Consider the following 13,006-nt stretch of genomic DNA (forward strand, 5'->3'; position numbering starts at 1 on the left):
TGGTGATTTTAATACAGTAACAGAAGCGATAAGTGTAGTACAGCTGTTTTTAAACTGAGGGCGGAAGGAAAGCTGTTGAAAGAAATCTGTAGCGATGCAGGCCTAATCGATGTCTGTCGCTCACTGAATCCCGCTGGAATGGATTTCACGAGATATGACAAAACAACTAAAACCCGTATAGACAGGATTTATGTATCGAATCACTTCTCTGTAACCAACTATAAAACAATCTTCAATAACTTTTCGGATCATCTTTTGGTCCAAACGTCATTATCCTCCGGAGCCAACACACTCTCACTCCATAATCGTCCAGGAGCGACGCTTGGTCAGGGTCCCGTGGTGTAAAGTTGTGACGCTCCTGGCTCCTTCAGCTTCATAGAGGGACGCAAATAGCTTTCAACTGATTGCAATGTATTCCCATCTGCGGCGGGATTTGACGCTCATGGAAGCACGGCATTCGTTTGTGTCGGCTGCCCTTAAAAAGGCAATGTGAGCGTCCATTCTCATTGGATAACGGAGAATTGTACACCCGGAAGTAAGTATTCCCCTTACTGTCGATTGATTTTACAGTGATATCTGCTCTACTCATCGACTAAAAAACACCAGATTATCCTTGTTAATTACACAACATTGATTGGTTTAAATTGTGTACAATGCTTTTGTATTTTTCCTCTTCGATTGAATGTAATGGTGATTTTGGTGATTAGGCCCCGTTGTGCAGGCGCATCATTCGGGAGGGGAGAACCGATCCGATGAAATCCCCTGGGGTCTAGACCCTGGTGGTGGTGAATGGATAGTTGGGTTCGGTCTGAAGGGGAGGGGCTTAGCTTGACCCTGGATTCAGAGGGACAGGAGGTGAAAGGGGGGGGGTTGCGTCGAGTCACCTGATTCACACTTATTGTCAAGTTTCCTCTGATTTTGGTGCAGCTTCCCCACTTGAAAGGGACCCGAGGCATCTACTGGACTTTGATTAACAGGATTCCACTCCAATGAGACAGTTTTTCATTTTTAGACTCTTTATTTATCAGTTCACTTAAGTCTCTTTGCTGACTGGGTCATTTTATTCAGGTGGAAAACCTTTGAAACACAAGAAAGATGCTTTTTAGAACTTTGTAAATTATCAAAAATAAATCAAGCATAGCATGTAACCAATACATTCGTTTGGCAACTGCTGCCTTAATTTTGAATATGTCACACACTGGTTCAGCAGACTTAGCACAGAAATCTTAATTTTAAACATAAAAACGTTTCTTTTAAAATCTCAGCAGATTTAATTATCTGGATTTCACTTTCAATGCTTCTAAAAAAATCAAATGAATTATTTTTAATAAGAAAGATTATTTTCTAACAAAACACGTGACACACACGCAAACAATCTCACAGAACATAAACATTAGCGGCTCTGCGGAGCTCTCACGCAGCATTATTGCTCTGATCTTACCGGCTGCCGGTCCTGACTTTGTAGAAATGCCTCCCGTCTACACGCTTCAGTCTACCAGGCTACGCACACAGCAACTATTTAAATCCTTCTCCAGGATTGCAGCACTGGGCTCTGTGATTAGGGTGATTGCACCCAGCTTGCCAGAGGAGGCAGGACCGCGATCATTCACACCTGTTGTCTATCCCTATTAATTGCTGATTTGTATTTAAATGAAACAAATGTGTAGCTCTAATGATTTAACTTCTGATTAAAATTAGCCTATTTTGTTATTGGTATGTGTCCATATCTATTATTTTTCGACTACTTGTCATCTGTTTTTTATGTTATATTTATTAAAGCCTTAGGCTCTGTTTGACTTTACACTTATTGAGAGGAGAGAGAGTATAACATGGAAATAGTAAATTAACGAGTAAAAACGGTCTTCCTGGTTGAACTCGCGCTGAGCTTCATTTGTCTCAGATCACTTCCACATGTTCTCCATCAGCTTCGTACGGCACCTTGGACATAACACAAGAAGAACATCCTGTTTTTGTTTTTGAAAGACAAACCTTTATTAATGATCCAAACATTTACTTTGATCACACATCCCATCAGTAAAGTCTGTTCAATGATTTCATGACCAGTCTCACTTTCTCCACACCATGCATGTGTTTCATCTCAGATATTTCAAACAGAATCAGACATGATTTCATTATTGATTATATCATGATAAGTTATGTTCTATAAAACATCAGAGTGCCCACTTTCTATTTGGATAACAACAACAACAACAACAACAATTAGTCTGCAAAACATTAACATGTTATTTCCCGAGCAAAGACTCTCAGCTATTTACAGCAGAATAATAAATGATGTACTTATTGATTATGATCATGACAGTAAGTAATATCATTTTAATTAAACATGTTATGATGAAATAAGTGTGATAACCATCTGGGAACTCAAGTGTTAGTTAATTTGGGCAACAATAACATTTAATCTGTCAAAAGAATACATGTGATTATAAATGTCTCTATTGTTTTAGAGCCAGAATAAAATGTGTAGAATAAAAGAAGCTGTGCTGCTTTCTCTCTGAAGACTCGTGCACTACAAGAGAAACAACAACATGAATCAAAAGAAATATCCAACACATATTTAGAGCAAGGTTTACATATCAGTTCAGGTGAACAAGGATCCTCCTGAGCAGTGACAGCCTCCATGGCTACACAGACACAGGAAGGAGCCGGAAGAAAGACCAACATCTACAGAACAACTCATGAGGAGATGTTGAAGCCCCGCCCATCATGTTTGATTGACAGCTGATCTCTGCAGTGAAGATATGGACAATCAGCTCTGATGGACACACGGTGAGTTTAAGAAGTAGAAGAGTTCCTCCAACGACTTCAGGCTATTTGAGTTTACAAAACTCAGCTGTGTCTCCAGAAGTCTGATAAAGACAAACTCCAGCATGTAGCGGCTGAGTGAACGTGGTCTGGACTCTGTGGAGGAGAGTCATGGTTTCAGAGACGCTGTAGAAGGACAGAACACCTGCTCTGTGATCCAGGTACACTCCTACTCTGGAGGACGGAGGACCTGAGACGGGAGTGTGGATACTGTTGTAACGAAATCTATAACTGTTTTGGAAACAAACTAAGGACCAAGATTTGTCATTGTATCCAAATAAACTTTCACTCACTGCTCTGCTGATATTCTTGTATGCGACTGCTACAAAAACTGCTTCCCCTCTCCACTCCACCTCCCAGTAACAACGTCCAGTCAGACTCTCTCTACTCAGGACCTGAGAACATGCAGTGAATCTGTCTGGGTGACTGGAATAAGACTGTTCTTGTTTCATGTATGTTGCTTTTCTGCTCCCCTCAGATAATAACAGCAGTGTGAATGCTGTGTTTGGATCCAGAGTGATCTCCTGTGAATATGTTAAGAACCCAGCTCTGGTGGTGGGTTCTGCTGCTGACAGTAAAACATCCACTTCAGTCGATGAGACGTGTGTCCATTCCTCTCTCAGGACGTCCTGTAGTTTGTCTCTGACTGCTGACAGGGCCGCCGTCACGTCCTCAAAGTAGCTCAGAGGACGGATGTTGATGCTGGAGGAGTGTGTAGCTTCACTTGAGGGCTGGCAGTGAGGGGTAGCTGAGCAGGAACTGGTTGTGATCCTCTGTGTGAGACAGCAGCTTCAGCTCAGCGTCTCTCCTCTTCAGCTCAGAGATCTCCTGCTCCAGCTTCTCCTGGAGCTCTCTGACTCGACTCACTTCTCTCTTCTGCTGGGATCTGACCTGCTGCTTCACATCAGAGCTTCTCTTCTCCATGAGACGGATCAGCTCAGTGAACGTCTTCTCACTGTCCTCCACTGCTTTATCAGCAGAGCCGTTGACGGCCTCCACCTCCTGCTGAAGCAGCTTCACCTCCTTCTCTCCGTCCTGGATTCTCTGCTGGATGTTGAGTCGACTCCCCTCCAGCTCTCTCTGCCTCTCAGTCCTCTCTGCAGCAGCTGACACTGTGTCGTGGCCTTTGTGTTCGTCCACAGAGCAGAGATAACAGATACTCTGCTGATCAGTGCGGCAGAACAGCTTCATCACCTCGTCGTGACGAGAGCAGATGTTCTCCTGGAGCTTCTTGGAGGGCTCCACCAGCTTGTGTTTTTTAAAGACAGGCAATTCATAATGAGGCTGGAGGTGTTGGTCACAGTAAGAGGCCACACACTGCAGACAGGACTTACAGGCTCTCAGTTTCCTCCCAGTGCAGAAATCACAGGCCACATCTTCAGCTCCAGCATAGCAGAGATCAGCAGGAGCAGCTGGGAGTCCAGTCTTCTTCAGCTCCTCCACTAAAGCTGCTAACATGGTGTTTTTCAGCAGCACAGGCCTTGGTGTGAAGCTCTGCCTGCACTGAGGGCAGCTGTGGGTCTTCTTCTCATCCTCTCCGTCCCAGAAGCCTTTAATACACTTCATGCAGTAGCTGTGTCCACAGATAGTCGTCACCGGATCCTTCAGTAGATCCAGACAGATGGAACAAGAGAAGGTTTCCCGGTCCAGCTGAACTCCTTTCTGCGCCATTTCACCTCTCAGTAGCAGCGAGTGTGTGAGTTTCACTTCCTGAGAACTGAAACTATGTGTGTGGGCGGTGAATGTGGCCTATCAGCTCTTGTACTTTACCCACATGTTGGTTACTCCCCTCCTCCTCAGTGTGGATCTGAAGGGGAGGAACCAGGAAATACAGAGTGGGGCTGGCTGTGTCTGAGAGCAGGAAGAAGAGGGAGGGCTTATCAAACTCTGACTCATTCCAGGAGGAGGAGCAGCGCTCAGACTCTGACCTGTGTTTATTTACACAGAGCCTCGGTTACAACCTGCTCTTCATTTGAAAAGAGCTTTTAGTTGTAAAATAAGTGGGTAAACTTACAAAATCTGAAGGAGGTTACATACTTGTTTCCTCCACTGTAAATGTATCGCCTCAATGTCCTGAAATAGCTTATTGATTTAATAGTTGAATGTAAAGTAAGTCGTTTTTTACTGTGAGTACTAATAGTAGTAGTAGTTTTGATTGTGTGTGTGTGGGGGGGGGCTTTTATATAGAAAAAACTGCTTATTCTGTGTATTCACACTAAATATGAAACTGAAAACTACATACTTCCTCTTTAATTGACACCAAAATGATGATTTGTGGTTGAAACCTTCTTTTAAATCTTTTATTTTTACCCTCCAACAGATGTGACTCCATGGAGAAGACGAAACCTCAGATTCGTTAGAGTCCATCGAGGTGAGGAAACTGCTGTGGGGAAACTATGGAAACTACAGTTTTCTATACAGCGGAGTCCACCCCCACTCATAATACCTTTCCCCGCCTCTGCATGCCGAACAGCTGAATGCGGCGATTACCATGTTGTTCAGCAAAACGCCTCACAAACGTATTAAGATCCAAAGCTTTAGTGCGTTTTGATTCAATGCTGAGTACAGCCACACTTGACAGTCTCTTCTCTGTCATTGTAGACCGCAAATACCTCATTCCTTCCATCTACTTGGGCAGGGTTGCCAACTTTGGGTACCTGGCTGGAGTGAGATTTTGATATCATGGCTTTAATTACACATATGCGCACTAAATGACTGCTATCGTGTCAGTAGCGGGACCTTAGCATATGATATATATACAATATATACAAATACACAATATTGGACACAGACTATAAAGGGCACACAGTTTAATTCACTAATAAAAGTCAATCACATGTTTGTTTCCACTGTTTTATTGTGTGCCTGTCGCGATAAGCAATTCATTGACTTATCGTACGATAAATAAAAATGAACTCGATAACTTTTCTGACCTCGATACATTTCCATTTACATGAGGATGTGACTAGCAGTTTGAAAGGATGTACTTGAATTATTATTATATCATTATGTCAGTGGTCTAAAATGGTCAAACAACGGTGCCGACAATATTATCGTTTATCGCAATAATTTCCCAGAAAATGTATCCGACAAAATTAATTATCGTGAGAGGCTATACATGAAACACACACACAAACAAATCTACAGACTTACTCCAAACTGCCAAATATATTAATTAACGCACTCTCACTCTCATATACTCTTTGACTCTATGTTGGCCTAGTAGAACAATAAGCAGTAGACTTTTACTTTTTATCATTTCTACTGGATCTCAGATCTGCGCATGCGCAATACGGGTCGGGGATTGACCAACCGGCTCCCACTGCTCTGCTGTCTGTTAACGTTGTTAAGAGTGGTGGGGGCGGATCGACAGCTTGAGCAGCTGTCAACTCAACATTGTAAATAACCAACCAAAAACGATCGCCGGTCAGGGGCGGATCTAGACAAATATTCATGGGTGGCAGGAGATTTTGAGGGGTGGCATCCCTTGGCAGAAGTATATGCTGATTTAATCGCAGTCATATCAATCAATGTTAACTTGGAAAGCCACAATATTAATATTTAACTCAATAACAATAGGTGACATTATTGTGGCACATCAGTAAAGCCTTAATTAGAAATATATAAGTTGGCAGACATAATTTAATGAATTTTAACTGAACAATAACAGAATGAGTTTGTTTCACTCTTAGACCAGCAGGGGCACCAAATCTATGCAGACTGCTGCAATAAGTACATTCATTAACTGTCTCATCGATGTTTGTCTGAATGAATATGATACTATTAACAATCATATTATTCCTATCAGCTGTCAATCACTGTTATGATTCACATATTGATTTATTATTGAATAAACCATATCTTTTTGGAGGAGTTAATGATGAATGCTCCTCAAGATGCTTGCTCACCCTCCTTCAAATTTGAAAGACAAGTAATTATATCATGTATCAAAATTCAAAAGATTCAAAGGAACAGTTCAGCGCCCCACGACTTCACTACAAACAGTTACAACCTGGACTTTACATCAGAAAGAACAGACATTAAAGAAGTGACAACTGCATCAATTAGGGTTAAAAAAATGTGTATTCAGATAAAACATATACATTGCTGCAGTTATTATCCAGTGGAAAGTCCTTACCTGCTGGCCTAGTTAAATCAAAGTGGTTACTTTTTTTTGGCTGGGCAGTGAAGTTTTACACACAGTCTTATTCGACTTTCTCAGGACTTGAAACAGTTTTTGGGGGCAGAACCCCACAAAGAAAAAAATATATACACACATACAAGGTCATCAACTTAACTGTTGTTTATGCTCATCGAGTCATCCGTGAGCAGAGCATCAAGTTGGCATGCCTATTACAGCTGAATGCGGCGATTATCATCTTGTTCAGCAAAACGCCTCACAAACTTATTAAGATCCAAAGCTTTAGTGCGTTTTGATTCAATGCTGAGTACAGCCAAACTTGACAGTCTCTTCTCTGTCATTGTAGACCGCAAATACCTCATTCCTTCCGTCTACTTGAGTCCGAATGCTTCTCGTTTTGCGCCGTCCCCCGTTCACATGAAATTGCCTCCAATCATATTTCCAAGCTCGCGCCATGGCCGGGGGAGGGGTTACATGACTCGCGTCTTGTGCTGCATTCACTTGCACTCGGACATTAGAGATTTTCTCTCATAAATGTTGATGAGCCACAACTTTTATTTCAAAACAAAGATGCCAACTGGGGTGGCAAGGCTATTTTTTAGGGTGGCAGTTGCCACCCCATGCCACCCCGGTAGATCCGCCCCTGTGTACAAATGTCTATTTTTATTTCCTGGAGCCCGATAATACTTTTTCAGACTATTCGTTTTGTCCAACCAATGGCGAAAACTTAAAGACATGAAACAACAAAATACAACTTAGTAATCAAAAATATCGGAGCAAAACATTTCAATCAGGAGAGACTTCATTTTGTTTAAAGAACATTTATTGACATGTCATGATAAATGTTAAGTCTTGGCGATTAGACCCCGATCCTGAAATCGTATATCTAAAGGGGGAAATGCAGCCGTGAGCATAGGGAACCCCCCGGGGTCTAGACACTGGTGATGATGCTGAAGATCTGGATTTGATGAGGAGATGGGATGAAGAGGAGGTGTGATGAGGTCTTTGGTCTCCTGGTACTGGATGTGATGAAAGGAGGTGGATGGGGAGGAGGCGGGTGGCAGCATGGAAACCTGAAATCACAGCTGACTGCAGGAGAGAGGAGAACCATTTTAAAGTGTGGCTGCAGCACGATGATTGGCTGCTGGAGAATGAGATGAATGTAATGTTGAACGCCCGTGATGATTATATGCAGCTGCGGAGTGAATGTATACCCAGTCTTCCTGAAAGAACTTGCGCTGAGCTTCATAAAGTCATCTTAGCTTGATTAACAACTTTAACTGCTTTCAAAATTCTTGTTGATTCATGTTTTTACACAACTAATTAAATAATACATTACTTATCTCAGCACTGTCATGCTATGTTTAAAGGTATATTTGTAGCTTGGAGGCTCACATTTCTCTGACCTAATGATCCTGAAGCAGCTGGAGTAACAGTCTCCCCTCCATCGTGCTATAATGAAACCACACCAGCATGTGGAACAATCTACTTGCATTTACAGACCTAATTCACCTTTAATTATATCTTAGCACAACATAATTAGACTAAAGAATTAGTCAAGACACAAACAGAGAAACGCTGAAATGCTGAGAGTTTGCTTCAGGCTGTTAAATGTACCAGATGGCCGGGGTTTTACTGACTGTTCACCGAGTGCCAGACAAGGAAATTGCACAAAGCTCATTTGAATTGCAAATACGCCAGTGTGAAGTCGACACTTGCTGACACTCGTCATATTGTTTCATTCTGTAATGAGGAGGACGAAAAGAGAGTATTTTTGTTACTAATTTTCACATTTCTGTTCAACACATATGTGCAAAATACAAATGTATAACAAATTATACAAGTTCAGATATTTTCCTCATTAGGTTGAGTCTAAAGTGAATAGCAAAGGTCAGCATTTTTTTTTTAATATGGTAGCTACAACTCCATTTATTCAAGGGGTAAAGAAACGGTGGACAATGTCTCCCTCGTGTGTTTTAAGGAAGGAACAGCAGTTAAAGACCCCACACACACACACACCACACACACACACACACACACACACACACACACACACACACACACACACACACACCACACACACACACACACACACACACACACACACACACACACACACCACACACACACACACACACACCACACACACACACACACACACACACACACAACACACACACACACACACACACACACACACACACACACACACACCACACACACACACACACACACACACACACACACACACACACACACACACCACACACACACACACACACACACACACACACACACACACACACACACACACACACTTCAGCCTCGAGGCCAAACTTTGAGCACGCAGCATCTTTCCGAGGATTTGGGGCAAACTGTATCAGGTTGATGTAATTACATTAACTCCGTCACTGTGTCCGCGAGGCAACAAACAGCTAATGTTTCTCTAAACGCCAATTTCCTGAGACAAGTTTGCATGCTGCCAAGTCCTTCGCGCTGTGCAACTAGAAATCAATTACAGAGTTTGAAGGCATAGTACACATATGAGACTATAAATCATCATTTTGGACCGGAAATCCTTTCTCAAGAGGAAAGTCATTTTGTAAAGTATCCCCGAGTAGCGAGCGCTCATTTAAAGGGGCTATTCTGCTTTTTGGAGTTTCCCTCTCCTGTAGTGTATTATATAAGTTTGTGTGCACTGCATGTAAATGGTCTGCAAAGGCTCACATCCCAGAGTTCCCTCCAGAGGGAGTTTCTCTCTGGACCAATAGACCACACTTTATTTCTGATGGATATTAACCAAAACTTAAAGATCCTGTGACAGCATCCCAACAACTGTTGTGCAATGAAATATTGGGCTACTAGTCATCTCGAACCGTCAGTTTAAAAAAGAAAAAGCAATACCGTTCCGTTAAATATCAATAATTTCGAACATCGCAGGGAAATTCCTTCGACTCATTTTGAAGTTTTGGGGGAAGCCGGAAGTGACGTCAATGCGGGAACGCTTCACTGTGCGGCGAGAGAGCCAAACACGGACAAAGTGTGTTGTCATGCGTAGAAATGGTGAATTACTGAGTTTAGGCACGTTAATAACGTTTTAATGAAGTTGACTACAGTATATTCATATTTGTCAGTGCTTTCATGTCAATTCGGCGAACATAAACATAAATGATCGTGGTGAAGATGATGATTACATTAGGATTAAAAATCGGTAGTGAGAGCTGCTGAATTTCCTCCCGTCGGATGTGATAAAAAAACAAATCGATTATTTTTGTAGTTGTAAACTCAAGTGGATGAAACTACATGTATTAGTGCTTTCGTGTCAATTCGGCGAACATATGATACATGAAATGATCGTGAGAATGATGATTACAAATCGTTTGTTTGAGCCGGTCTGCATTTCCTGATGATAAAACAAACCGATGCTTTTTGAAGTTGTACACCAACATGGATTAAACGTGTGTTTTTTTTCACCACAATGTTGGGGAAATTAATGGATAAAATGCACGGATTATTATTATTCCCACTCCGATCGGGACACCAGGTCCACCGTTTCCCCGCAGCGAGGCTCCCCCCGTTGACAGTTTACGTGGGCTGGGTGCAGTGGCGGACTGGCATCGGGACGAATCCCGATGGGCCGGTACCGAAGTGGGCCGGTCGGATAAGTCACTGCACATCCCCCATAGGCGGCGCGTGAGGCTCAGGTTTGGGAAGGCTAAATAACTTTTTTTACCTGACGCTGCCCGCCTCCGGCGTCTATAGAAAAGCGATCAACTCAGTGTGCGGAGTTTAAATCTATCAAGTCATATTACAGGAAAAAGGAAATACAGTTTAAACTGCCGTATGCAGAGAAGACGCCGACGTGTCGCACTTATCATTCATATTACATCATCAATCAGATCATCGATCATATAATATCACAATATATCATATCTTTCCTTATCTCAGTCAGCTTCTCCAGCCGTATCTGGCCGTGCAACAATTACAGTGTCACATACTGTATGCAGAAGTATTATTTTTAGCAACACATTATGTTGACGAAACACTCGAGTCAAATATAATTAAAGTCAGATCCACTCGTGTCTTAGAAGTGAACGCGCTCTCAGCTGGAGAGAGAAACCCTGGCTTGATTTACCGAGTTGATAACCAGCGTCGTAGGACCGCTTAGCGAGATCTCGTTTGTTAGTTTGTTGTTGTTAGTTTGTTTGTTACTCAAACATATCCAGGGTCTGTTGAACTGGCTTCGTAGTACAGGGCACAGGTGGCTGGCAGCGCTAATGTCAAAGACACACACATTGCATTATATTTGTATTTTACCAGGATGCAGTTACACAAATATTTACATATTTACATTTACTATCTACAGCACCCGCCGCCCCTGACATCCCCCACTCCCCCCGTTGACAATTTACTAGCGGTACCGAAGTGGGCCGGTCGAGAGTCCCGGGATGATTTTTAGTCCCAGTCCACCACTGGCTACATGACCGTATGATCGCCCATATTGACGCACCTAATTCCTAAACTTCTAACAGATACAACATAAACCGATCCTTCAGCCTCATATGAGCTCTCAGACACGTTCAACATTAAACTCTCATCGCTGTCTGAGCTTGCTGCTGTGTGCGCCATCGTGCGTTTACATGCAGATGCTGGGATCCTGAACGGTGCAGCTGGAGCGCTGTGCCCGCAATGACGTCACACATAATTTGGCGGGACTTGAAGAATCCCAGAGAAGATCCAGGAAATGGTCAACATTGAAGGGCAGATTAATGGTTATCAAAGTACAAATATCCAAAATCAGTTCAGTAACGGTTTCAAGGGGACAATATTTACTCAAATTGATGGGTTTGGATGATGGGGGAAACCCGTGTCACAGGCTCTTTAAAGGAGACCTATCATGCAAAATGCACTTTTGTACATCTTGTATACATGAATATGTGTCCCCGGTGTGTCATAAAACACAACCCTCTCTTTTCCTCCAAAACCCAAATCTCTAAAAACGGGGCTGCAACGGATCTGATACAGATTTGAAATATCTCTGACGTCAGAAACAAGGAGCTCCACCTATATGGGCAACTTTCCACCTATCAGGGGAATGGGGGGTTGCCGTGGCATGGTAACATGACGCTCGTGGCTCGCCCCCCTTAAACTTCACAGACATGTTTTATATAGGTATGGCCCTACAATATATTATTCAAATATAGCATGATAGGTCCACTTTAAATTTGCAATACAAATAACATAATATTTGAAACATTGAAGTATCAACTGGTACTTAATTATTAATCCATGCCTTTTAATTGTATCCTTTCCCATTATGTATCTTGTTTTTATTGGATTTATATAATTTTTTAATCTAGCTGTTGAACAAATAATAATTATGAATTAAATCCACCTTGATTTAGTTTCTAGAGATGTACATTTTGTATAAATGTTTCTAGAGATCAGCTGGTTGGACTCCAATTAAGCAGAAAAAAAAGTTTCATGGGTGAACATTTTCTGTGTTTTCATCTCCAATAACATTTCACATTATAGGGAATAGTAAAGTGTGGTCCCTTGCAACACGTGTAAAGAAGTTCAACTCTCATATTGTAGTAATATTATTAGAGGCCAGGAGGCTTTGAAGGCATATCTTTTGACTTACCTTAAAGTTTCAGCTCTGCTCTCACTGTTGTTCAGATTTCTTCCAGATGTGATCACAGCGCTGACATCAGACCTGAATGCATTAGAAAATACTGAAGCATGCACTAAAGAATTACTTTTAAAAGTATTTTGTATAGCATTAATAATTATTGTATTCAGTGTTGACAAGGTGAGATGTTAACTCGATTTAAAGTGACTCAAGTTTTTCAGGAATAATCCCAAATCTGGCTTCAACATCTTGACACCAGCTGAGAGTTATGACAGGAAGGGCCATAGGTAAAGTCAATAAGTAAGATGGGCAGGGGGCTGATATTCTACAAATAATTAAAATTCAGTTTCTAACAATAACGGAACAAACACAAGAAACTCAAAAATGGACAAGAAACAATTAAGACATTT

At 42.0% G+C, this 13,006-nt stretch overlaps 1 protein-coding gene across 1 annotated transcript; it reads right to left on the reverse strand.

Annotated features, from left to right (window-relative positions):
- Positions 1 to 1,967: 1,967 nt before the first annotated feature.
- On the reverse strand, positions 1,968 to 4,532 carry LOC117532472 (tripartite motif-containing protein 16-like). The gene is given in 2 exon segments (XM_034195825.1): positions 1,968 to 3,548; positions 3,550 to 4,532. Coding segments are annotated over 2 exon segments (1,665 nt in total). The 5' UTR covers positions 4,495 to 4,532; the 3' UTR covers positions 1,968 to 2,828.
- Positions 4,533 to 13,006: the final 8,474 nt, after the last annotated feature.

Source organism: Gymnodraco acuticeps, unplaced genomic scaffold (genome assembly GCF_902827175.1).
Source record: "Gymnodraco acuticeps unplaced genomic scaffold, fGymAcu1.1, whole genome shotgun sequence".
Lineage (NCBI taxonomy): Eukaryota > Metazoa > Chordata > Actinopteri > Perciformes > Bathydraconidae > Gymnodraco > Gymnodraco acuticeps.